The 26,361-nt window shown below is 34.3% G+C and overlaps 4 protein-coding genes and 1 pseudogene across 4 annotated transcripts; 3 read left to right on the forward strand and 2 right to left on the reverse strand.

Moving 5' to 3' along the window:
- Positions 1 to 444: 444 nt before the first annotated feature.
- LOC142525630 (uncharacterized) lies at positions 445 to 4,100 on the reverse strand. The gene is made up of 7 exons (XM_075629960.1): positions 3,906 to 4,100; positions 3,763 to 3,821; positions 3,579 to 3,675; positions 2,111 to 3,097; positions 1,645 to 1,922; positions 981 to 1,078; positions 445 to 897 (listed from the first exon to the last, which is right to left on the reverse strand). Exons 3-7 carry the CDS (start codon positions 3,655 to 3,657, stop codon positions 786 to 788), a joined length of 1,554 nt encoding a protein of 517 aa, XP_075486075.1. The 5' UTR covers positions 3,658 to 3,675; positions 3,763 to 3,821; positions 3,906 to 4,100; the 3' UTR covers positions 445 to 785.
- A 5,391-nt stretch (positions 4,101 to 9,491) lies between these two features.
- Positions 9,492 to 12,275, forward strand: LOC142525030 (transcription factor RF2b-like; annotated as a pseudogene).
- Positions 12,276 to 13,069: 794 nt separating this feature from the next.
- Positions 13,070 to 14,617, forward strand: LOC142525231 (superoxide dismutase [Mn], mitochondrial-like). The gene is made up of 6 exons (XM_075629448.1): positions 13,070 to 13,419; positions 13,720 to 13,766; positions 13,860 to 13,985; positions 14,084 to 14,140; positions 14,213 to 14,290; positions 14,372 to 14,617. The coding sequence occupies exons 1-6, from the start codon at positions 13,173 to 13,175 to the stop codon at positions 14,456 to 14,458; spliced, it is 642 nt and encodes a 213-aa protein (XP_075485563.1). The 5' UTR covers positions 13,070 to 13,172; the 3' UTR covers positions 14,459 to 14,617.
- A 1,159-nt stretch (positions 14,618 to 15,776) lies between these two features.
- Positions 15,777 to 20,400, forward strand: LOC142524248 (mini-chromosome maintenance complex-binding protein). Its single transcript, XM_075628136.1, has 14 exons — positions 15,777 to 16,090; positions 16,465 to 16,578; positions 16,674 to 16,781; positions 16,913 to 17,077; positions 17,324 to 17,362; positions 17,524 to 17,643; positions 17,751 to 17,906; positions 18,682 to 18,753; positions 18,840 to 18,953; positions 19,099 to 19,301; positions 19,410 to 19,545; positions 19,665 to 19,892; positions 20,006 to 20,073; positions 20,153 to 20,400. Exons 1-14 carry the CDS (start codon positions 15,923 to 15,925, stop codon positions 20,274 to 20,276), a joined length of 1,815 nt encoding a protein of 604 aa, XP_075484251.1. The 5' UTR covers positions 15,777 to 15,922; the 3' UTR covers positions 20,277 to 20,400.
- A 133-nt stretch (positions 20,401 to 20,533) lies between these two features.
- LOC142524247 (CBL-interacting protein kinase 2-like) lies at positions 20,534 to 23,628 on the reverse strand. The gene is made up of 2 exons (XM_075628135.1): positions 23,397 to 23,628; positions 20,534 to 22,437 (listed from the first exon to the last, which is right to left on the reverse strand). The coding sequence occupies exon 2, from the start codon at positions 22,098 to 22,100 to the stop codon at positions 20,778 to 20,780; it is 1,323 nt and encodes a 440-aa protein (XP_075484250.1). The 5' UTR covers positions 22,101 to 22,437; positions 23,397 to 23,628; the 3' UTR covers positions 20,534 to 20,777.
- Positions 23,629 to 26,361: the final 2,733 nt, after the last annotated feature.

The following is a 26,361-nucleotide window of genomic DNA, read 5'->3' on the forward strand; positions in this document are numbered from 1 at the left end:
AAGCACATGCCTTGAGAAGAGAAGGGAATGCGAATTTTAAAGTTTTTGATCGGAAAATTGGGTTCTTTAGAGAATAAATTAACCAAGATTTTGGCTTTTCCGTCAACACGACGCGATAAGGAATGGCTTATTGGCCTCGAAATTGAAATGTTTCGAGAAATTTCATGATATTCATATAATTTCCATGTGCGGGTATTGCCAAAACTTGCATTGTCCCTAGCTAAATCGTACACATACTTGTGAACCGTGTATCCAATTAAGGTTCAGTCCAAAACATACACAGTTTCTTGCAATCGCGAACTCTGGGAAAAGCGAGCAATTTACGCTTTATTGTTTACAGTTAGATTTTAAGTACCCATTTGTGTGGAGTTAATGAATTTGATAAAGTCTCAAATTAAACAGATAAGTATATTACAATCGATCTTATTCAAAATTTGCTGAGTTCTATTTTCGTTTATAACGAACAGGTAAAGGTCCTTCCAACCTTGCCTGACGTTGTTCGTTTGAATAAAAATCGAACTTCGGCGTCGTGAATCTGCATTTCATCTCTACTTAACTGGATTCCGTTTGAGCATTTATCTTTGCTGAACTGAAGTGGAATATCTACCGGGCCTGTTGTTTCTTCCGACAGACTTCATTTAAGTTTATTCGAAATTTTTATTTCGATTCTTACTAAAATTGAAGTACGTTGGTACATAATTTCCCCGAATGAACATCTAACCCTAGTTAAAATACCAAAAAAAAAAACAATGACCAAATCCCAGTTCGAATAATTAGCAACAATATCAGTTTTCCCTGGACATCAGGAAGTTGCAAGTTGAATAAATGGAAGCAGCAGCAGCCCCAATAGCTAAATCTTTCTCATAATTATCAGCTCCCTCGTATCTGCATTTTAAACTATTGAGACAGAGATGCTCTAAACTAGAATAATCACGTGCATTCATCTTACTGAAAATCTAAGTTGTCTTGTAAAAATTTACCTGCTGTCATTTCCTAGAGGATGCATCAGTTGTGAAGAACCAAACAAACCACTTTCACAATGAAACTGCATTGCCTTCACTCCATTTAACCAACTCTCCTGATAAAATTCATAAATAAATTTTTTATAGATATCACTTTGCCGGTCATGATTAGTAATAGAAATAGAAAGTAAAATATACGAGAAGTGATAATATTGAATAATTTGATCAAATGGTTTCAAGAAAAGTTCACGTTTTAGACAATTTGCACCAGTGACACAAAAATGAAATCAGGAATTGCAGGTATGTGGCCGAGCTGAGTAATCAATCAATAGCTAGGCAAATTTGTTCAACTGTAAATAACACCGGATGTTTTAAGATAGTTTCTCAAATTTGATCATTAGCTGTAAAGATCATAAAGTGGTGGGAGATACTAAACAGTATGTGCAAAAAGAAAGATTATGGTAGCTATAATTAACTTCACTAGAAGGTATTAAACATGATTTAAGTACTTTGAGAATCACTGGAAGTTCGCATAAAGGATAATATATTTTGTGATAACTGTAACGCAACAGAAACCAAGCAAGTTTGCTGCGCATGAAACCAAGTCTTAGATGAAAGACATCAATTCAAACAATAGATTATACACAGATTTTTCTAGCTATAAACACCATGAGAAACTCACCAGATGACCTTCTTCTTCAGAAAGGGCTTTATCCATCACTTCAAAATGTTCGAACCATCTATCACGGTGAGCTTCAGCAGTTGCTTTGTTGCAAATGGTAGATTCTTTTGTCGTATATAATTCTTTCTCATCGTTAGCGATAAATTCTCTTGATAATAGGTGAGGTAAAACAGTTTGAATCACATCCCGAACTCTTTGTTTACTTTGACTTAGTGCTACAAGGCGCCCTCTGATGTCTTGATTGAGAAGCTCCAACCATTGAGAAGCTACATTAGCAGCTGAAATCATACAAATGGACATGTTATCACAAAAAAATTATTTATTGTTGGTGGTGTCTGTTACCATGATATAAAAGTGTAACATAGAAATTTACGCATCTTCTCATATTTTAAATCATTTTTTTCCAATAATGCACTACCAAAACTGAAAAAGAATCAAGTGCAAACGAAAAGGACAATGTAACAACCTTTGACAGAGAGGGAAGCTACACTGGTAGAGTTCGCCGATTCCTCATTAGACAAAGAGGCAGTTTTCTCTGACTCGATGGATGCTGGTGATGATAACTTCAGAACAAGTGCATCATCCACATTCTTAATGCTGGATTGTGATGGCGACCCTGTAAAAATTCTTGTCTTTCCCATGTATGAATCCCCACCACCTCTTTTGGCATCAGAGCTTAAAGAAAATGATTTGGAACACACATGAAAGTCCCGAATTTGCTTACTTCTTGACAAAATTTCTCCTTGTTTGAGACCAGATCGACTTACTTTTGCACTATTTACATCTTTTTCACCGGTACCAGCTTTGCTTCTATCATCTTGCTCGCTTCCATATTGTGGATTATCTGTTCTGGCAAACTTTGTGACGGCTTCTATAATAGAATGAACCTGTTTTGTGTTTCTCACATGATTAATGATACCGGGATTCAGCCCATTAAGCAAACCACTAGGAGCAGCAGCCCGTGCAAACCTATCAATCTGTTCTTTTTTCGCAATTTCTAACTTCCTCTTAAGCACATCATTTTTGCTCTTCCTCCCACGTGGTTTTGGTACTCGAAATGTCATTTGATTATCCCCATATGAAGCAAGCATACAATCATTCTGTTTGACCTTTTTACATTTTCTAGTTGAATCATTTTCCTCTAGTGGACCTACAGAACTTCCACTCTCAAAATCTTCCCTTTGATTCAAAAGTTCGTAATTCTTATAAGGATAAAAAGGGTCACTGTTATTTGAACTTGAACCATCATCACTATTTAGATTTAAAATGAACCCTTTGGCCTTAGAAAAACCATCTTTACACACCATTTCCTCTTTGTCAGAGGCAGGGCGTTTGCAGAATTCTCGGATACACGATGTATTATCATCATTGGTCATACTTTTAGCGTCACCAACAGTTACACTAAGATCAAGTCCCCTTGAATCAGGATTGGCATCCAGATGTGCAGCTTCAGCTACAAAAAAATTCGTTTTTCAGCTTCTCTCAAGTGTAACTGGATCTCGGTTTTAAAATATTTATCAAGATTTTTCAGAAAAACATGATACAAAAGAAACAGCAACCTCATAATGATAAACAGAACAGGGGATGCTTTTATTCTCATTCCAATGCATGATCAGGAAAGGTGCCATAACAGGATAAAAATCAGAATGTTCAACTAAGGTGATTAGAACTCTGCTTAGTGCAGAGCTAAAAGTCATTTAACCGCTACTGAACTACTAGCTTCTAAAAGCAAAAATAATTTTGTATTTGGAAATAATAGTGAATAAAACTTTTTAAATGTAAGATTTTAAAAATAAAGCGAGTTCTTGGTTCCAACTTCTCTCTATCCAACCTTTGAAATTTCCTATCACCGTAGAAAGCTTGATTGCCATTAGCTTCAAACTCGAGAGTAAAAAACATACAGGAATTAACCTTAAATAAGGAAAAATAAATACCTGGAGAGCCAAAAACCGATTCAAGATCTTTCATTTTCATTGTCTTGCGAAAGTTTTCAGATGCTTCTAGGGTTTCCATAATGTCCCTCGTCTGCCCCTTCAAAAAATACCTAATCAAAACAAGAAACCCACGAATTCAGCCAAAAAAAACTAAAAAAATTACAAAAACCGAAAGGCACCATACTGCAAAATCCGATGTTAATTCTAAAGGACGATCTTTGATTTCCCCGTGTTCTCCGCACGCTAGGAAACATGAAATTTTTCGGATTCAATTACCAGGGTTCTAAGTGATTCGAGAAAACCCAGAAATACAACAAAAGATCGCACCTTTATCCAGAGTGGCTGGAAATAATTGCCGAACAAAATTAGGGGTCACATAAATCCAATGAATGGATTCAAGATTATTGAGTAAAGTGTGTTGATTTGCTTTATTTGAGACTTGAGAGAATATGGTAAAGGTTACTGCATATATGAAGTCTCCCCCAGTGTATGTTTGCGAATTTGAATTTTGAAGGAGCGGGCAAAGAGCTTGACGAAGCTTGCTTGATACTACAAATGAATATTTTTATTCAAAAATTTATAAATTAAATATTTTTTTTGTCGGTAATAATATTTTCTAGCAACTTTATATATTTTAGATTCAGAATTGTAAAAATAATTTATAATTGGTGCAAATTTTAAAAAGATTAATTTAATTTTAAAACCTGAAAAATAATACAGTCAATTTTTAATAACAATTCGAATTGGAGGATGAGTTTTGTTCAAACGATTGTTTGACTACGTTGTATTGTCATAATTGAGTCAAAAACTTATGTGAGACGGTCTCACGGTCGTATTTTGTGAGACAGATCTTTTATTTGAATTACCATGAAAATATATTATTTTTAATGTAAAAGTATTACTTTTTTATTATGAATATCGATAGGGTTAACTCGTCTCACATATAAAGATTCGTGAGACCGTCTCACGAGAGACCTACTCCATAATTGATAAGTTTAGTGATTTTTTTATAATGATTGAACCGACCGTTATTTTTAGATGTACGTATAATAAACTTCTGGATCAACGTAATAACTGCAAATAATGCTAGCCAAATAATTTGTATTGAGCAAACTTTATTTTAATTTGACAAAAACTTGTGTGAGACGGTCTCACGGGTCATATTTTATTAGACGGATCTCTTATTTGGGTCATCCATGAAAAAATATTACTTTTTATGTTAAGAGTATTGCTTTTTGTTGTGAATATCGGTAGGGTTGACCAGTCTCACAGATAAAGATTCGTGAGACCGTCTCACAAGAGACCTACTCTTTTAATTTATATAGCAAAACTTGAAATCCGGTCTAATTTTATCATATACAATTTTTGGATGACTTATATGACCCAAATGAGAAATTGTTGGAAAATTTATGAGCTGACGAATTATACATGAACATGCTATGAAATTACAAACTCAGTCGAATAATCTATTTGAATTTTAGGTTTACAAAAAATTGATTTATATTTGATTTACAAAAAATAGATTTTTATAGTTCATTTGATTTATATTCAAATATAGATAATATCATATTTGTAAAACGTAATTGATGATCGTACTGCAATTTGAATTGATTATATTTAAATAAATTTCGTATTTTAATTATAAAAATTAATAAGAAAATAAACTACAATTTTAAATTATAAAATGAAAAAAAAAACATAACAAAACAAAAAACGAAAAACAAAACCATGATACTGTTTTTGTCTCCATTATGCTTACACTAAATAATAACTAATGTTATTTCCGATCACATCGTACATGGTAAAATTTTTGTGTTAAATGTTTTGGAATTCGAGATATTATATTAAAATTTAAAACATTAAATATGTTTTTTAAATATTTTTATAGTATAAGTAATATGGTTATTTAATTTAAAATTTCAAAATATAAATAAAAGATGAAATTTTTTCTATTAAGATATAACATATATAGATAAGATGTGAATTTACTTTGATGATTTTAATGATATTTTTATTAAATGAAAAATATAATGTTTTGTAATTTGAGAAAAATGTTTTTGAATAATAAAATGACAAACAATGATTGATACAAAAGTTAGTTATTTTAGGTGTCTCAAACTCAATAACGTAATAATATATGGTATAGATAATATAACAGAATACATGTTTGTATTCCTAAAACCGCATAGAAGACACAAAACGCATGTTATATTCTCGTGGGACAATAATTTTTGTATTGTGGCTTGCACATTTTTTAATTTTTTATCGTGATATTGGTCAATTCATGTTTTTTAATCAAATAACTTATATATTTTTCTCATTTTTAGTTATTTTCTCTAAAATGCTTGCATGGCGTCGGATAATGATTATATGACACTAGAAAATACCGACATAACACTGAAATAATTTTATGTGTCTGGTTCCATGTAATCACCCTGACAAAAAATATTAACAGTGAAAAAAGTGTAAGTCAATTAACTAGGATCGTAAGCTGACCATTAATATGATAAAAAAAACGACAAAATACGAGTTACATATTCAATAATGTTATTTTCTCTATTTTTGTTCCTATATTTTTAGTCTTTGAAGATCCATGACTCCCAATTTTGATCAATCAGCATATAAGGTATGTAGATACCATTGTTTTGTTATTGATTCAGCACGAACTCAATGTTATTTGAGATAAATTTTGATGAGCGGGACCATAAGTTAACCTAACAATGAGACAACTTCATTTTTAACTCACGATAAAAGTTCGAGCCAGAGCTCACGTGTAGGATTAACTTATAAGTTTGGTTTCATGATCACGTTATGAATCTTGGGCTTGCTAAATTGTATACATTAAAATTATATATTATTGTGCAAGACTTAAAAAAATTTCAAAAAAAAAAAAGTTGTAAAATACAATGAGTTAAGATATTTTCAATAACTAAAATACAGCTCTAGCATTTGAATTGCATATTGGTTATTTAATATTAATGGTTTTTGGACTCTAAAATTGTTTAGTGATCGAGTGCTAGATTCTTTTTGCACCCCACTTTGGAGGCAAAGGAAAGAATAGTAATCTTGCATCTTTATCACAAAATTCAATGTACACAACTATAAATATTAATACATATATCGATCACATAATAATTTCCGGAGATTGAAAGCAATATTCCCCAGAAAAAAAAAAACTTACATGAGTTATGTTGTTCAATCAATCGTATTCATCAATGAAATGACGTTCATTTATTGAATTTGATGAAACATATCAAATGAGTTGGAAAGCGTAACAAAATTTATGGCAAAAACTTGTGTGAGACGGTCTCACGGGTCATATTTTGTGAGACAGATCTTTTATTTGGGTCATCCATGAAAAAATATTACTTTTTATGCTAAGAGTATTTATTATTTTTTATTGTGAATATCGGTAGAGTTGACCCGTCTCATAAATAAAGATTCGTGATATCGTCTCACAAGAAACCTACTCCAAAGTTATATAATCAAAAATTATATATATATAATCAATTTATCATTGAATATTTGATTTTTAAAAGACTAAAATTTATAATCTCAGGTAATGATTTATAATTATTATCCTTGAAAAACCAAGTCAAATATTTTAAGATATGATTACAATTTAAAGGGAAGGGTGCATTTAGTAACTTGTCACTAATTTTAAAAATAAAAATAAAAAGTTAACTTTTTGTGTTTGTAATTATTTATTTACTCAAACAATGCATTTTCTCGTGTCATGTCTCTCACCTAATTTGTTAAACATTTAACATATTCATGGTTCTACGAGGTGAAAAGGATGCCCGATTGAGGACATGAAAGCAAATAGCGAAATGTATTGAAATCCATCAATGATTTAGTAATTTGATGAAACTTAATTAATGTTAAAAGGCATATAAATTAGATTCAAGTTCTTTGGAAAGTTTTCTCTCATAAATACATACATACATATACATATATATATATATATATATATATATATTTTTTTTACGAAAGCAAAAACTTGTGTGAGACGGTCTCACAAGTCGTATTTTGTGAGACGGTTCTCTTATTTGGGTCATCCATGAAAAAAGTAATACTTTTTATGCTAAGGGTATTATTTTTTATTGTGAATATCGGTCGGGTTGACCCGTCTCACAGATAAAAATTCGTGATATCGTCTCACAAGAAACCTATTCATAAAAATAGTGTTCAACATACATGGAACAAATTTTTTTACTAAATAAAATAAATAATTTCTATTAAATGAGATAAAAATCAAATATTTGCAAATCATCCGTCAAATTGTCCAAGACACTTCGATGTATATGATCCACGTTATCTTCGATGAAATTCACATTTATCATCCGACTTATGCATGCTAAGGCAACGTTTGGTTGGGCGGATTAGGTGTGATAGATTATTTTATCACACCTAATCCTGCGTTTGGTACGATTCTTAGTTAACCAGCTCAATCCTTCCTATGAGTGATTAGGTGGTATTACGTGTGATAAAATAATACATCTTTCCTCCGTAGGATTATTAATCTCACATCTATCCCTACCCACTTTCCAATTTTACCCTTCTTCCTTCACCGCTATTGAACCACCTAGGCTGCTGGACCACCGCCGCCGGACATGCGCCGGACCGCACCGCATAGCCGTCGCCGGAACTTCGCCGAAACGCCATCGCCGCCGTCGGACCGCCGACTCACCGCCGTCGTCGGACCGACGCCGTCGCCGCCACGTCGGCTGCCGGGCCACCGCCGGACCGCCGCCGCCGGAGTGGAAGAAGAAAAAAAAAGAAGAAGGGCAATTTTGTCCTTTCATCAAAAATTTCAAAATTATCCTACACTTAAAAATCTAACCAAACATACTACCATATATTACATATCTACGACAATCATTTTCTTTATCATTTACATACTAATCATTAGTTTATTTTATCCTGCAATCAAACGCAGCCTAAGTGTAAAGGGACGGTATGATTTGATAAAATTCGAATATAACTATAATTTTTTTTTTTAACACAAAATCAAACTATGAATTTTTTTATAGCAAAATCAACTACAAATTATGAAATTTGGTTCGGTCTAGTTTGGATGACTGATTATTATTTTCAATTTTCATATAGAATCGATACATGAGATATTGTAATTTAAAAAAAAAAATTAGTTGTTGACACTCGATAGAAGTTAAATAAATATTTTATTTGAACGTGTGCTATAATTATAAGTAAAAAATCATATATAAAATTACTTATTAGAATTTACATATTTTTGCGACTTAGGAAAAACTTAATTTTTTTTAATATTGTAATTATATTTATTTGGGCGAATGTTTGAAATAAATTTGTTTTCGTAGTAGTTAGATTGTTACAAAACTCATCAAGGATATAATACAAACTACAATCAAATAAATAAATATGTATATATCCAAGAAAAAACATAATAAGTTGACAATTTTTTACATGCTTGTTTATATTAATATAATCGGTTTAATTTTGTTTATTTTACCCTAATCTTAAATTTTAACGGTTTGGTCGAATATAAACTCAAATCAAATTGTAATCATATGAAAATCAATCCAAACAATATGACACTTTGATTCGATTTAATTCAATTTCTTAAACATCTGCCCAGCATTGACAATCAAAAAGCTATAATTTTAGTGTATCGTATCAAAGAAAAAACTCGAGGTCAAAGAAAATAGCACCGATGGTTAGATACATGTGTGTATATATATATAAAAGTGAGTCATATTACATTGTGAATTTTAACATCAATGTATTTATAGAAAATGATCAGTCTGTGAAAATTAAAAAAATTAATAAACTACATATTATTTATTTTGAAATAATATGATCGCCAATCATGGGTGTAACATATACATAACTCAAGTACATGAACAAACTTTTATTACATATATCCTCCTTCGTCAGGGGGCTGGGATCCCATGCGTGGCCCACACCTCGAATGATTACACCCTCATCGACTCATCCCTACAAAACGCCTCGCTCCTTCTCCCCCACTACTCCATTTTCAACCTCCCATTTCTCAATATTTGCCTATTCTTGTCAACTTTAATCCAAAAACTAAAGAAAAAAAAACAGTCACTGATTCACTTCCATGGATGTCCACTCCTAAATCATTATAACTGGAAGCCACGAAATGCAAGATCCAAACTTTAAGTTGAACAAAAGGCCGTCGCATTCTGCCGCAATGAGGCCGACCCACCACCGCAGGGCTCACTCGGAGGTGAAATTTCGGCTACAGGAGCACTTGGATCTAGTGTCCGAGCAGTTCGATGCGCCAGAGGGGAGTTTTGAGGAAATGGGATCTGTGGATGATATGTTCTCTACTTATATGGATATAGAGAAGTTCGCCGGAGGCGCAGGTGTTGGGTGCGGATCTGGGGTTGTGGACTCGGTTGCTTTATACAATGCTGGTGGGACGGCGGCGGAGGGCGGGAAGACTGCTGGTGGAATGGGTAGGCCTAGGCATAGGTACAGTAATTCTGTGGATAGCTCGAATCTAACGTTGAATGAGAGTAATATTGAAGCAAAGACAGCTATGGCTCCTGATAAGCTTGCTGAATTGTGGACTATAGACCCCAAACGCGCCAAAAGGTCGTTTCTTTTTCGCTCTTGTTTTTTGGGTGTGTGTTTTCTTGATTTGAAATCTTGGTATTGAATCGAATCGGGTCGAGTATATAATTGGTAACAATACGAGTATTAGTTTTTTTCCCCCGAAATAAGAGAGATCCAATGGGTCTCTTTTTTGTGGATTGGAGTGAAATTGGTCAGCTGTTTCGATAATATAGGATTTCCGATTTCGAAGAAAAAATAACTAGTAGGTAATGAAATCACATGAATACATACATGTAAATTACATAAAATATATGAAACTTAGAATTAAAACGGAGGAGATGGCTACCGGTGGGCTCCACCACCCTGGATGCCTGATCTTGAACTTGTTCTTGTTCTACCAGGTTGACATTTTTGGTGAAGAGAGTTTTTTTTAACTAAAGGATCTTGATACAAATTTCTTATATGGAGGGATAACTGATATCTACTCTCCTATAGTTTGAAATTTTCCAATATTTTTCTAAACTGAATAATTTGCGGGATCATTAATTTCCAAAGCTGTTTGGCTAAGTATTTCTCAGATTAATTTTACACAGAACATACCAGACGGGACTTGAACTTATAAACATTCCTCTTGAATTTAGTACAAATAAAATCATAATCGACGTTCATTTTTTTTGTATCGGTGTTACCATGGATCAGGATTATGGCTAACCGTCAATCTGCTGCTCGATCCAAAGAGAGAAAGGCACACTACATGTCTGAGCTCGAGAGAAAAGTTCAGAACCTTCAAACGGAAGCGACAACTCTCTCTGCACAACTTACACTGTTTCAGGTAGTGCTTCGTTATAGCTATTCTGACCCTTTTTGTTTTATTTATGCCACAGATTTTGAGGGGACAACCATTTTTAGATTTTCCTTCCCTTGTTCTTGGTAACATTTAAAGGCCAAATTAAAGTAGTTTGATTCATTTCAACTTCTCAAGATGAGCAAAATTTTCTTGGGATTTATGCAGAATACCAAGTGTATAAACCTCTTTCTGTACAATTACCGATATTATACGGATTATCTTGTTTAAAATGGCCGCCCATATTCCCTTCTGAGATGTTCTCTGTACTGAAAACTGCAGTATATTCGTCTCTGTAAATTGTACAAGAATGTCAGCTGCTACCGATGGATAGGGTGTATTCTTCCTTTGGATATATTATTTGATGGCTCCATGTTTTGAGAAAATGTTTGTTCTTGCAGAGAGACACAACAGGGCTCAGTAATGAAAACACAGAGCTCAAACTTCAGTTACAACACATGGAACAGCAAGCACGATTACGCGATGGTAAGCAGCAGCATGCTTTCATGAATGGTGAAGTACTTTTTATTTGATAAACCGATCTGGCAAATTACAAAATTTAAATCTTTCATGGAGTTGCTATTTTAATTTGGTTACATTTACTCCCAAGCAATGCAATCGTGCAAATGCCAAAGAAATTTTTGATTTCTCAGTTTGAAATTTCGAACCATGCCCGAGTTGCCTATGTAAGAAATTATAAAAATGGTCAATGAATTCGGTAGGATCTCCCACATAACATATCAGTGTGTTTTGCAGCACTCAACGAAGCACTGAAGCAAGAAGTAGACAGACTCAGAGCCGCCACAGGAGAAATATCTTCCACCCCCTCAGATGCAATTTTCAGCACCGCAATGCAGCATGTCCCGTACAATCCCCCCGCCTTCTTTTCCCATAACATCTCAAAAAACCTACAACTCCCACCATTTCATCCCATTCATACTGCCATGTCGAGTCATCAGCATCCTATGACGATGTCTGCTGCGCATTGTACTCGGTTTCTCCGACAGGTTGCACCAGGATCCTTTAGGTCGCTTCCAGGGTCTCGATATCGGCAGCAGAGGCTCCAATCTTGTGAAATCTGAAGGCACTTCTCTTTCTGCCAGTGAAATCAGCTACACATTGTGATTCAGGGTTTTTTCTTTTCCTATTTTGCATCTGTTTTAAGCCTATTTGTTTACTCACTTGTTCATACAACTGACACTGTTCAGCGTCCACATGAGTCATTGTAATTTGTAATCAACATTATTTCATTTGTTAACATTTTATAGAGTAGATTCATTCCACGTTTTCCAGCTCTCACATAAATTAATTAAATAATTTGAATCACTTTAATTTATTTTTGTTATTCTAAAAATAAATCGAAGTAGAAAAGATTTTCATCATCTCAAACTCAAAGTAAACATAATCTTATATTATATTTTTTATTATAATCTACCAAAATATAATTTTACTACATTTCCATTTCTCACATTCTCCTTGAAAACACTATGTTTTTTTAATATGTGTATATATGCATGTATAACTTTGACATAAGTTACTTGATAAAATTAAATTATGTGTTTTTTTTTCAAATATATATAATTTATAGTTGAGATGTAATAATTGTTTTCCCCTTGTTGAACAATCGAAACGTGGTGTTTGAACTGATGTACAGTTTAAATAATAGAGTTGTACCGTTACCACTATCAATAGTTTTAGGTAAATTGACAAATATTGTATCTTACTACTGATATCAGAGATAATGTCACGAGTTCAATTTTGATTCATTGGAATGATTTTAGTTAGCGTGAGATTGAATTGTTGTGATTCAAGTAAAAAATAAAACAGCAGGTTTTGATTTCTTAATATTAAATTTTTAAATAATATAAAAATCCACTTTAGTATCGACTTTTTGAAAAAAAATATTGTAAAAAATAATTTATATTGCCGATACATTCAAGACTGTAAATATTTGATAAAATTCAAGAGAAGATTCCATGGAACGAAACAGGAGATGACACACAATTTGTACTACACTTCTTGAAGTACAAGTCCAAGCAGTACAATTCCAGACACAGGCCGCCTTGTACTATCGATCGAACTCAATTCCAGGTCAACATATATACGCGCACACACACACTCACGCAGACTCCGTATATCAATCATCTTCATACGTTTCTTCTCTGAAAAATCTTGGAATCTAAGCAATGGTTGGTGCTGAACCCAAAGGGTTTCATGGACTGATCAAGCTATCGCTTCCCGATCTGCCCTACGACTATGATGCACTGGAACCCACCATCAGTGGAGATATCATGCGGCTGCACCACCAGAAGCACCACCTGGCTTATGTCACCAATTACAACAAGGCTCTGGAGCAGCTCGACGGCGCCGTTTCCACTGGAGATGCCGCCACCGTCGTCAAGTTGCAGAGCGCCATCAAGTTCAACGGCGGAGGTTTTCATGTTATTAATATACAATCTTATGAATTGTTAAGACTCTCAGAGTGATGGTGATTGGTGGAAAAATTAATTTTTGTTCGGCTCGAAAAAAGTTCGAAGATAACTGAGTATGGGTGGAAAAGCTCACGAATCGGTTTAATTTGTTTACACTTGGTTCCAAACCTTGTAACTTTTTACTAAAAAAACCAATTAAAAATTTCGAGTTGAAAGTGTTTTTCTACATAATGGTTTCATCCAAAATGCTCCTATGTTTACATGAGATTTTCGACTTGTAATCTTGTGTTTCAATTCACAGGTCATGTAAATCACTCAATTTTCTGGAAGAATCTTGCACCCGTTAGTGTAAGTTAAACATAAACAGTTATTTTACCACAAAAATTCGAAACATGGAGCTTTCTTTCAATAGAATGATGATAAAATAATCTCTCCTTGCAGGAAGGTGGTGGTGAGCCTCCCAAGGGTCCTTTACGCGCGGCTCTCGACAATGAATTCGGGTCCTTGGAAGCTCTAATTCAGAAGATGAATGCAGAAGGAGCTGCAGTACAGGGCTCCGGATGGGTGGTAAGCCAATAACACTCGCTCCATGACAACCTAGAGATGGAATACATTAATCTCCGGTGAATTTGCGTTGTTTAATTTAATTTCATTGATATTTTCAGTGGCTCGGCTTGGACAAAGAATTGAAGAGGCTTGTGGTTGACACCACTGTGAATCAGGTATCTGTCATTGACATTCGATAACACTCGACGTATCGACTGATCCAACTTTCTTGTGCATGTACCCCACAGGACACACTGGGTACTAAAGGGTCGAACTTGGTTCCTCTGCTCGGGATCGATGTCTGGGAGCACGCATACTATTTGCAGGTAGATCATATGAATGTTGAATTTGTTTAATCACGTCTCCGAGACGTCGAATGAACCATTTTGTTGGTTGGCATTGTACAGTACAAAAACGCCCGACCGGATTACCTGAAGAACATATGGAATGTGATGAACTGGAGATATGCTAGCCAAGTTTATGAGTCCCCTTGATCGTCCAACTCTGTTTTTGTGTATTAATAAGGGATGATTATAAAGGTGGGTGTTGTCATTTTAGTGTTGAACTTAAATAAGTGTTTTCATGTTTGTTTGTGTAACAACATGATTGAGATTCAAATAAAGAGGCATGGACAGCCATGGGGTTTAACGTTTTCTTGATATGTTACGCATCCACCATGTGTCTGTGAATATCGTAACGACGAAATCATAGAGATTTCGGGCGGAGGTAAAAGTGAATGGATTTTTGTGATGAGACATTGTTTGGTTCGAGAAAGAATATTTAGTCATGTTTGAATTGAGATTCAGTGAATCGAACCGAGTGAATAAGAATTATTTATGTTTGAGATTTGAAAATTTTAAGAATTTTGGTTCGAATTAGTTAATTCTTTAGAACAATGAGTCGAGAGTTTGGAAAATGTGAGCTATTCGCCTATCCCAATTATTTTGCTTGCTTCAAAACAAACACTCGAATGATTTGATATATACTTGTATGTTATATTAATGAAATATTAAAATTTGTAAGTGATTCGTAAATTATCGAAAGGGTACTCTAACTGGTTGGATCCTACCTATTTTTGAATTAAATGTCTCACATACTATCTTTCCATGAAAGATCTATGCTCCAATCACTACATATATATATATATATATATATATATATATTAGATTTGTCGTTAAAATATCGATATCAAATCCGAAACTTCGGCTCTCGTATTAAGGAAAGGTCTTCTCAATGCTTTAACGCTCACATTCGATATGGACTGAACTGTGGTTACACAATTCTATTAAATGTTTTGAAATTTATTTTATATGAAATGATATCCAAATTTTTTACCTATGTTAAACAGAATGATTTAATGTTCTTTCATCGGTTGGTCATTCTTTTCGTTTGATCAAAATATTTTAAATATGTTTTGAGTTTTGTTCAAATTCAATAATTTTAAATTCGAAAAAGTATTTTATCGAGTATCTCAATTTGTTTATATATCTAATTCAACATTGTTATATAATTTTACTGTCCTGTTATTCCAAAAATAAAATATAATAAAACTAGAAATTTAAAAAATATATTAAAGAAGGAGGACGTCTCTTGTGAGACGGTCTCACGAATTTTTATCTGCGAGGTGGGTCAACTCTATCGATGTTCACAATAAAAATTAATATTTTTTCATAAATGACCCAAATAAGGGATCTTTCTCACAAAATACGATATGTGAGATCGGCTCATACAAATTTTTATCTAAATATGTCCTGGGACGATGCCACATGGCCGCGTTGCGTGGGCCCAATATAGCAGGAAGCCCCAAAACCTAATGACGAAATGGCGGGAACACAACTTGATTGGCGGGAAATCAACCACTCCTATAACACTGTTCAGATTCTAACCAATGCCTAACCCTCCAAATTGTGCGTTGTATGATAAGAGTATTCTAATCTACACAAAGAAAAGAAATTGCAATGGTGGGGCTGCCGTACGATTGCCTTGCGAACCCTCTTGGAGCCGTACGCTTGACATTTGATAAGGCGGTGGCGTCCGGATACGATCCGGCGGTGCTCCAAGGCCAGGACTGGGGAGCAGCTGAATTATTCCGCCAATTCTTCTTCGATGATGATTGTCTTTCTCAGGTTGATTTTTTTTCCATTATGCTTTCGTTACTGTATTTGATTGGTCATGTAACCATGATAAGAGGTTTTTAAGTATGTACTTGGATTTTACTTCATGTTATCAAAAACATTTTCCGTGAATCGGTGTAAATATTATATTATTTTCTGATTACGAGAAGATCACGATTACTAAACTTGAGATTCCCTCTTCTAACGTGTTTTTGTATATCATGCTGGTCAGCTGATTCACCGGCTGCTAATGCTCGGAGAAATAAGTTGAATTTTTTTTGGGTTCTGTTAGTTTATATTTTTTCACAATTTAGCTGTTACAACGAAGTAGTAAGTGCGGAATGAAATTTAGGCCAATTTTTGTGTTTGGTTTTATCTTACTTTAGGTGCCGATGCTTAGTCCTTCCACCTTAAAATGGACTCAACCCAATACTCTGGTGCGCTTTCGAGGAATGATACAAGACATGTTGGGCAATGAATTTTATGTTGGCGCATACAAGGTATTTTGCCATGTTTTGCGGTGTTGTACAATCTAGTTGTTTGGTGCTAAGAACAATGGTTAGATTTCAACGATATTTTCGTATTTCTGTTACAGGATGGCGATACATGGAGAACAAACAAATTTGCGGATACTTCTCATTCTCCTATGAATACCTCACTTGATATGCAAATTTGGGAGCGTCGACTGCTTTATTGCATTCCTGTGAGTTCATTCGTTTTGCTTGTTCCCTTTTTTACTTCGTTCTACAAGCTACAGCTCTTGCTCTGTTTTGGTTTTTCGGCATGGTTGATGGCAGTTTTAAATTTTCAGTCCTTTCACTCTCTCTGTTTTAGGTTCCGGGGCAAAATTTTTGGGCTGAATCTTCTCAAGAGGCTGTTAGAAATTCTCATTCCAATTTAATATCTCCACAGAGAGAGAAGCGGCCAAGGGAGGATGAAGCAGTTATGGGTGATGTTGATATGATGGTATATTTCTTTTTTTTTTCTCCTGGTTTTTATGCCCGTCCTACTTATTGTAGGTCGGAATCATGTTTTTTCCCAGTTTTCCCTTCAAAAACTTTAAAGCACGCCTAAGATTGAGGAAATATCACTATTTAAACTGAGATATGACATTCCTTCGGCAAGTTCGGTTTTCTGCATTCACTTTTGTTAACATGGATATCCTCTCCTGTAAAAATTTGCATGGCTTAGTTGGGATGTGTATTTTGGCATAACATTGTGATAAACTACATTTATTGACAGTAGTTTAATGCCACCGAGGGTTCTCCAAATTCTAAAAAGATGGTACGTAGGACTAACTTAATCGTGTTCCTTTTACTATTGTCATTGTTGATTCTCGTGTCATGGCATAAATCGCCTAAATTTTTGTTCAAAATTAGCTCTGAGTAGTGGATGTGGGTAAATTCGTGATTAACTTAATTTTTCCAAATTTTCATTCTTGTCAGCGGGAGGATGGAGTTTCTTTGGATCCTTTAACCATGCCACAGACTGTAACTGAGGGAACCTTCTCTAATTTGAGTTTGGTCCCTGATGCTGAAAGAGATTCTTTTCCCTGTTTAATAAAGGCAAGTAAATGAGATTTATATCTTAAGTTGCAACTCCCATAAAATGTTTACCATTATGATTCATCTGACACTCGATTGGTTTCATTTTTATACTTCAAATTCTGCAGATGTATGACACCGTTGAGTCCGAGATAAAGTTGAATGATATTTTTGAATTTGTCGGAATCTTGACTTTTGATCCAGAACTTCCTCTAGACAGAGTTGATAATGATGAATTATTGCAAAGTATTGAGGATGAACTGGTTCATCTGCCTCCTTCCAAGGTTTTTTTTTCTCCATATGTTACTTCGCCTTGGTTCATTCAGTTTTGGGATAGGGTACCTTTTTTGAGGCAAAGAATGGAATCCATATTTGGTTGTTTAAGCAACTTTAAAAGTTTTTTTTTACCCCAGTGGCATGCTGTTTAAGATGCTCGGGGGATACTCACTGCTGGCTTGCTAGGCTTATATGCGAAAGTGTAAATTAACTTGAGATTTTTCCGTTTTTCAGTTTTCCAACTTATTTTTGGATACTTTGTACTCGTGAAAGGCACATCCTACCTTGACCTTTTCTTGATGCGGTAACTTCAGTGTTCAATCGAAAAAGAAATGTTTGTTAAAATAAGCATTTATAAATAGGCAAAGTTAGAAATATGATATAGAAACATCAGAGCTTAGAGAAAAGATTAAGTTATAGTTAAAAAAGATGTCTGAAAAAGAAAGAAATCATGAAAAACCAATGGAGAAACGAATCAATAAAAAATAATAAACAAAGTGGAGATGTTACTTTTGGAGTCTACAGATTAACTATTCTAGCAGCTTGATTAATACCTTTATAGAAGAGCAAAGCTGCATGTTTTACATCCTGTCGAGTAAACTACTATAAAACCCAGCTTGATTGACATGTCCAGATCAAAAGGTTTGCAAGAAGTGTTGAACCACAATTTAAAATGTCAAGAGGTGCTGAAATGTCAACAATGTACATATTCCAGTGCCTTGCTGTTAAGTTGTCAAGTAACTTCTGAGATGGACATCCAATGTTTGTATTTATTCATTATAGGTGCCTCGGATCCACTGTATCATACACCGGAAGCTTACGGTAAATGATTTTCTTTCTGGTCCTGCATTGGAGGTGAGCTCCACAAGCTTTACAGCATTCTTATCTTGTTCCATTTCTTGCCAATGCTGGTAGCTAATATTTCTCTTTTGATCCTACAGTTAATGCCTAACACAGCAAAAGAACTACGGGAAGCTCTTGTGGGACATTTAACAACTGTTCTTGGAAATGATAGGGTGGCTGCTCAATATGTGCTACTGCATCTGTTATCCAGGGTCAGCCACACCTCATTTTCTCACCAAGCACCACGTGTTGACTTGGACAGTGCTTTTTGCATCTTCTAGAGCGTTTATTTTCACAAAATTAACATGCTTCATCACTCTCTGCATCTTTCTTGATATTGCTATTTGATATGTGAAGGTCCACACAAGAGTTGATTCTGTTGCTGTTGGAAAGTTATCTCTAAATCTTACTTGCCTCAGCGAAGAAAGTATGCCTGTTTTCAGCAATCATCTTAAACTCGCTATCGAGTGCCTTCTTCCTTTCACAATAACCTTGCCTATAACGATAAATTATCTCAACACTATTTCACTTGCCCCAAAGAAGGATTACAATACAAACAGGTATTCAAATTTTCAAGTTTCTCTGTTTTTATGTAGACCATAATATTATCATAATTTTGTATAGGAGAAGCATAATATTTAAAGGCATGTATACTTTTCATCGTTCAGGCTGGCATTTGGTTTTTTGCAATTGGCTGAAGGCTCGCACTTAACCATTGACGAGACCCAATTACAAGCTGGGACACTCAACTCAACTGGGGTTGATAACGCAAGGGTATTAAAAAGCCTGATGGAGTCCCAAACGGTAAACAAAATATAAGATATTCACGCTTCATGTCATCATTGTAAATGAGCTAAAGCTACTATTTGCAAATTGTTTAACTGCGACCTTGTCATCAATTTCTATTTTTTTTGTTTCCCCAGGTTGAGTACGATTTTACATATTATAAGATGGAGATGCCTGTAGATGTTCAACTGCTGATTCTTTCTGAAGGGAAATCTCATATTTTGCCTGCTGACCTTATTCTCCCGCTTCGTCCATCTTCTGTCGAGTCCCCCTTGACAGTGGATGAAGAAATCCTAAAAGCTTGGAGATGGTACTTGGGTACGATGAAATCTTTGTCTCATTCTATTGATCCAGATATGCAAAAGGTTAGAACTAAATCTTGCATTCAAGTTTCACTTTATTTCACTAGAACATATCTATTCTTACTGTTATATGGTTCATAAGGGATAAAAAATATTCATTTCTCGATGTCTTTCAGGTGGTTGAAGACGATCTAGTTGCTGCCAGACGAGCTGATCGAAGCTTAGGCAGCCTTGAATTTAGCAGGTTATTCTAGCCATGGTTTGAGCAATTTGTTTTGATTCTGTCTCCATTCTTTCTCAACTGGATCAATGTTGTCTTTCAGATTGCTTACAATGGGCCGTCTAATGTCCATAAGTTTCGGTGAAAGTCATTTGTCAAAGGAACATTGGCAAATGGTGACGGAGCTCGAGACAATCAGGAAGGAAAGACTCCAGGAGAAGCCGTGAAGGGAACTCGAGCTTAAAAAAGTGATAATTGATTTGTAACTAAACTATTCTTCCATCTGTGTACTAAATGAAATGCTTCTGTAAAAACTGTGTTCTAGTAATTAGTACTTCGACCATAAATTCATTCCGGGGTTCAAAAGTACTCTTTCATCTATGTGTATAATATCAATCCAAAATTTATTCTTCAAGCCAGACGTCAAGTGACAACATGTCAGGAAAACTTGATGTTATCAATAAGTTACAACAAAATCAGCACCAGCAATCCAAACGTACCAATCCGTACGTAAAAATGGTCTTAAACAACGTTTAGATAGGTTATATAGATTAAAACGACTGCCAAAGAAAGATTACAATACCCAGAAAATCGATGACATGTGACAAGTATGAATAAAGTACAGAGATGTGAAATAATTTAGAACTGGGAAACTAATTTTCCCACGCGACCACAGCTAGTTTGGAACGAAAAGTTTGGGACGAAAGCTTCAATTGATGATACTAGAACTACTGATGTTGCTCACCTTGCCAAGCCCAAACAATCTCTTTAAGAGCCGGTTTGATATTCCTTTTCAAAATTTTCCTGTACTCCATCGTATCACCATCACGCTTCTTCACCTCGACATAATGGAAGGATGAAGTGATTTCAAATATTTCCACATATACAGTCAAATTACCATTTCTATCCTCCTTAGACATCTCTAATCTCATCGACTCTTCATCCTTCTTCACCTTCAACTTTAGATGACAGGCAATTTCCTCAAGTTTTGACATGATATGAGACGCTGGTTTCGCTGATGTAAATTGAACCTCGTCCCTTTGGTCATCGTCCACAAACAAACCAGACAAGTCAAATCCTGTGGAGAGAGAGATGATATCAAATGCATTTAAACTAAGAGGTCTTGCAAACTCCATTTTCTTTTCGAGACGAGTCTCACAACAAGAAGATCCAAGAACTTCATAAGTTTCAACAGGAGGCTTTTCAGTATCCCCTACCTGAGTTCTCGCATAGTTGGAATTCAAACCCTTTCGGAACCACATGTTTTCCATGATTCTATCTATGGAAATCCTAGTGTGGGGATTTGGATCAAGGATCCTCGAAAGTAGCCTCCGTGCTTCAGGAGGGAACCAATGAGGACATTCATACTCGGCCATTGATATCTTCCTATACATCTCTATAACATTCGAGTCGTGGAATGGAAGATAACCGGCTAGCATAATGAATAAAATCACCCCACATGACCAAATATCAGCTTTTGCTCCATCATAACCTTTTCTGCTGATCACTTCAGGAGCAACATATGCTGGGGTTCCACAAGTCGTGTGGAGCAAACCATCCCGTCTCTTGGATTTTGAAAGTGCATTCAACCCAAAATCCGATACTTTAAGATTCCCATTTTCATCCAATAAAAGATTTTCAGGTTTCAGATCACGATGATAAACACCCCTTCTGTGACAGAAGTAGACGGCACAAATCAGTTGCTGAAAGTATTTCCTCGCAATGTCCTCCTTGAGTTTCCCCTTGGAAACCTTGTGAAAAAGCTCCCCGCCTTTAGCGTATTCCATCACGAAGAAAATCTTTGTTTTTGTAGCCATTACTTCGTAAAACTGAACTATATTTTCATGGTTGATCAATCCCATAACAGATATCTCTCTCTTGGTCTGATTCACAAGTCCAATTTTCAACACCTTTTCTTTATCAATAACCTTAATCGCCACACTCTGTCCTGTTTTAAGGTTCCTACCATGGTAAACTTTAGCAAAACTACCTTGTCCTAACAACCTTCCGACATCATATTTTTTCATCAATATGTTTTCCTTTTTCTCCATGTCAAAGCACAAATCCTATTACACTAATCCTAATTTCTTCTCCTGCAAGATACGGCGCTCACAAGGCAGGAGTCTTTGTCGTTATGAACTCAACCGCCTTCGACAACACTGTGCTTCAGCACAACGTGAAGTGGGTGGGTTGCAGCTTCGTTGTGCATTTGGCTGTAATAATTGATTGCGCAGTCGTATTCACACCTGCTATTATTATAAAAATTGAAGAAGATTGACCTTGATTTAGGCACAATCTTGCAGACACAGGAGACTGAAGGCTTAGCTTTGAAACACATCTTTCCGCATTCCCGAAAACTTGGGATATCACCAATATGTGATGAAGATTCTGCAGGTGATATCAAATCAATAGTTGCTCAAGCATAGAACATTGAAATTATGAATGAAAAAATAAAAGTCATGACTTTCACAGTTCTTGTTTTCAGTCAATTATCATCAGACCATATAGAAATTTAATAAACTTAGGTTCATCAGAACGATTTCAATTAAGCTAAAAATAAGATTCTTTTTCATATCGTTCTACATTTTTTTAATCTCGGAACAATATTCAATAAGTGAAAACAATTAGTTCCATAAGAAGACCAACGTAGTTAAAACACATAAATGACAACATCTTTAACCTTGTAATCAAAGTTTCTTGGCCGAATCGATCTTTAACTTGATCTACCAATATATATAATTGAAAAGATCGATTCTTGGAAAGAACAGAGATAGAATCAGACCGATTCTCGAAATGCCTTTCTCAGGGAGCTTGCTTCATATTGATCCATTCCCCACAACTTTCATTGCTTTGTTTACGGAATTTAAAATTTGAGCAAGGCAATATCCATTACAAACCATAATTTACCAATCAGTTTTATTGAATCAAATTACAACATCAAATAAAACCAAGCGCAATTGATGTTCGGCAAAAAAAATCAATCTTTCAGGCTTCAGATAAAAAAAATTCTGCAACGATAAATGGCGGCCCCTTCAAGATATGCTAAATCGCATTATCAATCAAAATTCGTGAGTCATCCACAACATAGCAACAATAAAACAAAAACAAAATTACAGAAACAAAGAATGGTAATAATGCAAGTCCATATATTCAAAACTCCATGTTCAAACAAAATCTCGTGATTCAAAAACCCAAAAAAATTTAAGAGCTGCACACATACCACAAAAAAGAAAAAGAAATAGATCATTAAATATACGGTGATACATCCAGATCCCAGGACCAGTTTTTTCCTTCTAAATTGAACAAGAAACATGAAAATTGGAAATGGGTTCGTGCAAAAATCATACCTTGTTGAAGAAAAGATCTTCGGCTTTGATCAGAAACCGAAGCCTCTGGGAAAGAAAAACAAATAGAGACGCTGAGAAGCACGATTTGCGGGTAGATGCTTCAAAAATGCCAAGAATCTCCAATTCTAGAATGAGCTATTTCTGGTATGCCAGTGCTTGCCGTTGTGTTTAGGCAAGTAAATCAGCTGCGTTTGAGGTGTTAGCTGATTTCGACGTTCGTTTGATGTTTTTATGCTATACAAAAATTAATATTGAATTGCTGTGATAATATTAATTTTTTAAGGAATCTTGTCATAAAGATACAATTTTTATTCATCAAATCAGTTAAAAATATACACCATTCAACTAACACTGTCAGAGACAGATGAGTAATAAATAAAAAATAAAAATTTTTATGGATTAAATCCGATTAAACTGAGACGATTTGATATAAGTTTTGTTTTTCTTAAAAAAACAATTATCTTCAATCTTAAAAAAGTTTCTCTTAAAATTCAGATTGAGATAACATGATATCAATATTATACAGAAGAATCTATGAATGAATTTTAAAAGTGTGATGCAACGTTGCTTGCTTTGCATCACTAAAATCACGACACTTGTATGGAGATAATATGAATCCACGTACACATCTTCCACTTATATTTTAATTGAGATAATATTATAATAATTGTCCAACTACAATTTAAAATTATCGATCACGTCAATTAGATGTTTTCTCTTTGGATAAAATTTACGTGAGACGATATCACGGATCGTATTTTGTGAGACGGATCTCTTATATGGGTCATCCACGAAAAAATGTTATTTTTATGCTAAGAGTATCACTTTTTATTGTGAATATCGGTAGAGTTGATCCGTCTCACAGATAAAGATTCGTGAGACCGTCTCACAATAGACCTACTCTTCTCTTAGTTGCATAACAACTTATCCAACATCTAGCATTCTCTCACGTTTGACATCAAAAAAGAATTATGTCTTCGCTATATGAATATTAACCAATAATAATATCATAATTTTTTTAATTCGATTATCGAAAAATTTTATATTGTTTTTTTTTTCTCAAAAGATTCAATTATGTATACGTGAGATAACATATATTTCCATATTATATATAACACACAGGTGGTTATTTCAAAGGCCGGGATTTAATTTCAAAACTCTAAGTTTTCTTATAACTTTTTTTAATTATTTTGTTTAATATTAATATTGAATATCGATAAAATAATAATAAGGGGCAAAATTTAAATTTTTTTCCTTAAAATTATTGAAATCAAATCTCCCCCAAATATGGAATGAATTAAACCTGCCTTCTAAAACAAGCTATCGCATCAATTATTATTAAACAGTCGAAAAATAATCAACTTGATATATCATATTTCAATAGATTGTCGATCCTAATTTTCTTTCTGATTTGCATAGATGGAATTGATCATTTCGCTACATAACAAATAATCAATTCCACAAATCTATCAGAAAAGAAATATTCACAAGATTGAAGAGATCGGGCGAGAGATAGTCGCATCTTCGTAACTACGAGCTCCAAATGAGAACTCATTTTTCTTGTAAAATGTTTGAAAAATATACTATATTATAAGACCATCTTCACTTTATTTTTGTCCACTCAACTCCAAGTTGCATTGATATTTACATTTTGATCATTTACTAACCACATTTGTATATATACATTAAACTAACTTCTGGACCATAGTTGAGACAATGTCCCTCCACTCGCTTCTGAAGATCATACATATCATACATATTATATTGAAGGAAAGAAAGATTACCTGTCATTCACAGACTGTAAAGCAGGTAGTAGACAAAATTTGGAGTCGATTCTAATTTCAAAACAGCCTTTTTATTTTTGAGTGATCCAACCATTTTGTTTTTTCACGTAGAGAGCAGCTGATTTGTTACGGCACCCACATTGGTTGGTTAATGGGTGTTAATAACACCCATTAATTTTCGCCCACCAATGTGGGCGCAAGAATTAATAATGTCAGCCAAGAAATTCATCAGAATGAACGGCGTTATTTCGAAATTTGCGACGGTTTTTCGTAAACCGTCGCAAAGTGAAAAGCGTCTGTTTTTTTTAAAAAAAAGGTCGCTATTTGCGACGGTTTTTTAAACCGTCGCTAATTATCACCAACGGCTATTTTCAAACGGCAAAATTATGCACCAACGGCTATATTCGATTATCGTAATTCGTTTTCTTTGTATTTTGTGTTTTTTTTAAAGAGATTGTGTTGAATAATATTTTAAATAAAAGAGTCCAACTTTTTTTTCATTTCTTAATAATATTTTAATGAATATTGGAATTAAGTTATTTTTAAAATAATAATACTATTTATTTTTAGTAATATTTGTTGTAAAATTTTAAAAATATTAGAAATATATTGAAATATTAAAAATAAAAAAAAATGAGTAAGTGGACAGTCGGACCCATAAATAATGAAACCTGAAATTAAATGAATGTGGGTGTGTGTTAATAATGGGGAAGTGTTAATGTAATGAATATGTGGCTCGTGGACCCCATCATTTTTGATGAGATGGAGAGTTATTAACATGGATTAATTCCGACGGATGAGGATGCCCTTAGAAAAGTTGATATCCAAATATCATGTATTAGTACTACATTTTTAATGTTTTGTACAGATTTTCTTTCGATAAAGATATGCGTCATAAATATCAATAGTTGTTATACATATTTGGATACTACAAAATCATATATTAGTAATAGATCTGAAACATTTTGTACTCGAATATCATGTATTAGCATCGTATTTCAATGTTTGTGACTATTTTCATTTGAGAAAAGTATGTGTAATAATATTAATACTTGTTATACATTTCGAATACTCAAAAATCGTATATTAGTGCAAAATTTGAAATATTTTGTACTCAAATATCACATATTAGCATCAGATTTTCAATGTTTTGTATCGAATTTCATATGAGAAAACAATCA

Source organism: Primulina tabacum, chromosome 14 (genome assembly GCF_025594145.1).
Source record: "Primulina tabacum isolate GXHZ01 chromosome 14, ASM2559414v2, whole genome shotgun sequence".
In the NCBI taxonomy this organism is placed as follows: domain Eukaryota; kingdom Viridiplantae; phylum Streptophyta; class Magnoliopsida; order Lamiales; family Gesneriaceae; genus Primulina; species Primulina tabacum.

Excerpts from the sequence above, each read along its gene's own strand:
- LOC142524247 (XM_075628135.1), bottom strand. The coding sequence starts at position 22,100 with ATGGAGAAAAAGGAAAACATATTGATGAAAAAATATGATGTCGGAAGG.
- LOC142524248 (XM_075628136.1), top strand. The coding sequence starts at position 15,923 with ATGGTGGGGCTGCCGTACGATTGCCTTGCGAACCCTCTTGGAGCCGTA. Across the intron at positions 17,078-17,323 it reads TTTTTTCTCCTGGTTTTTAT|TTTAATGCCACCGAGGGTTC; the intron begins GCCCGTCCTACT and ends TATTGACAGTAG. Across the intron at positions 20,074-20,152 it reads GGCAGCCTTGAATTTAGCAG|ATTGCTTACAATGGGCCGTC; the intron begins GTTATTCTAGCC and ends GTTGTCTTTCAG.
- LOC142525630 (XM_075629960.1), bottom strand. The coding sequence starts at position 3,657 with ATGGAAACCCTAGAAGCATCTGAAAACTTTCGCAAGACAATGAAAATG. Across the intron at positions 3,098-3,578 it reads ATCGGTTTTTGGCTCTCCAG|CTGAAGCTGCACATCTGGAT; the intron begins GTATTTATTTTT and ends ATTTTTTTGTAG. Across the intron at positions 898-980 it reads CCTCTAGGAAATGACAGCAG|TTTAAAATGCAGATACGAGG; the intron begins GTAAATTTTTAC and ends CTGTCTCAATAG.
- LOC142525231 (XM_075629448.1), top strand. The coding sequence starts at position 13,173 with ATGGTTGGTGCTGAACCCAAAGGGTTTCATGGACTGATCAAGCTATCG. Across the intron at positions 13,420-13,719 it reads CATCAAGTTCAACGGCGGAG|GTCATGTAAATCACTCAATT; the intron begins GTTTTCATGTTA and ends TTCAATTCACAG. Across the intron at positions 13,986-14,083 it reads TACAGGGCTCCGGATGGGTG|TGGCTCGGCTTGGACAAAGA; the intron begins GTAAGCCAATAA and ends TGATATTTTCAG.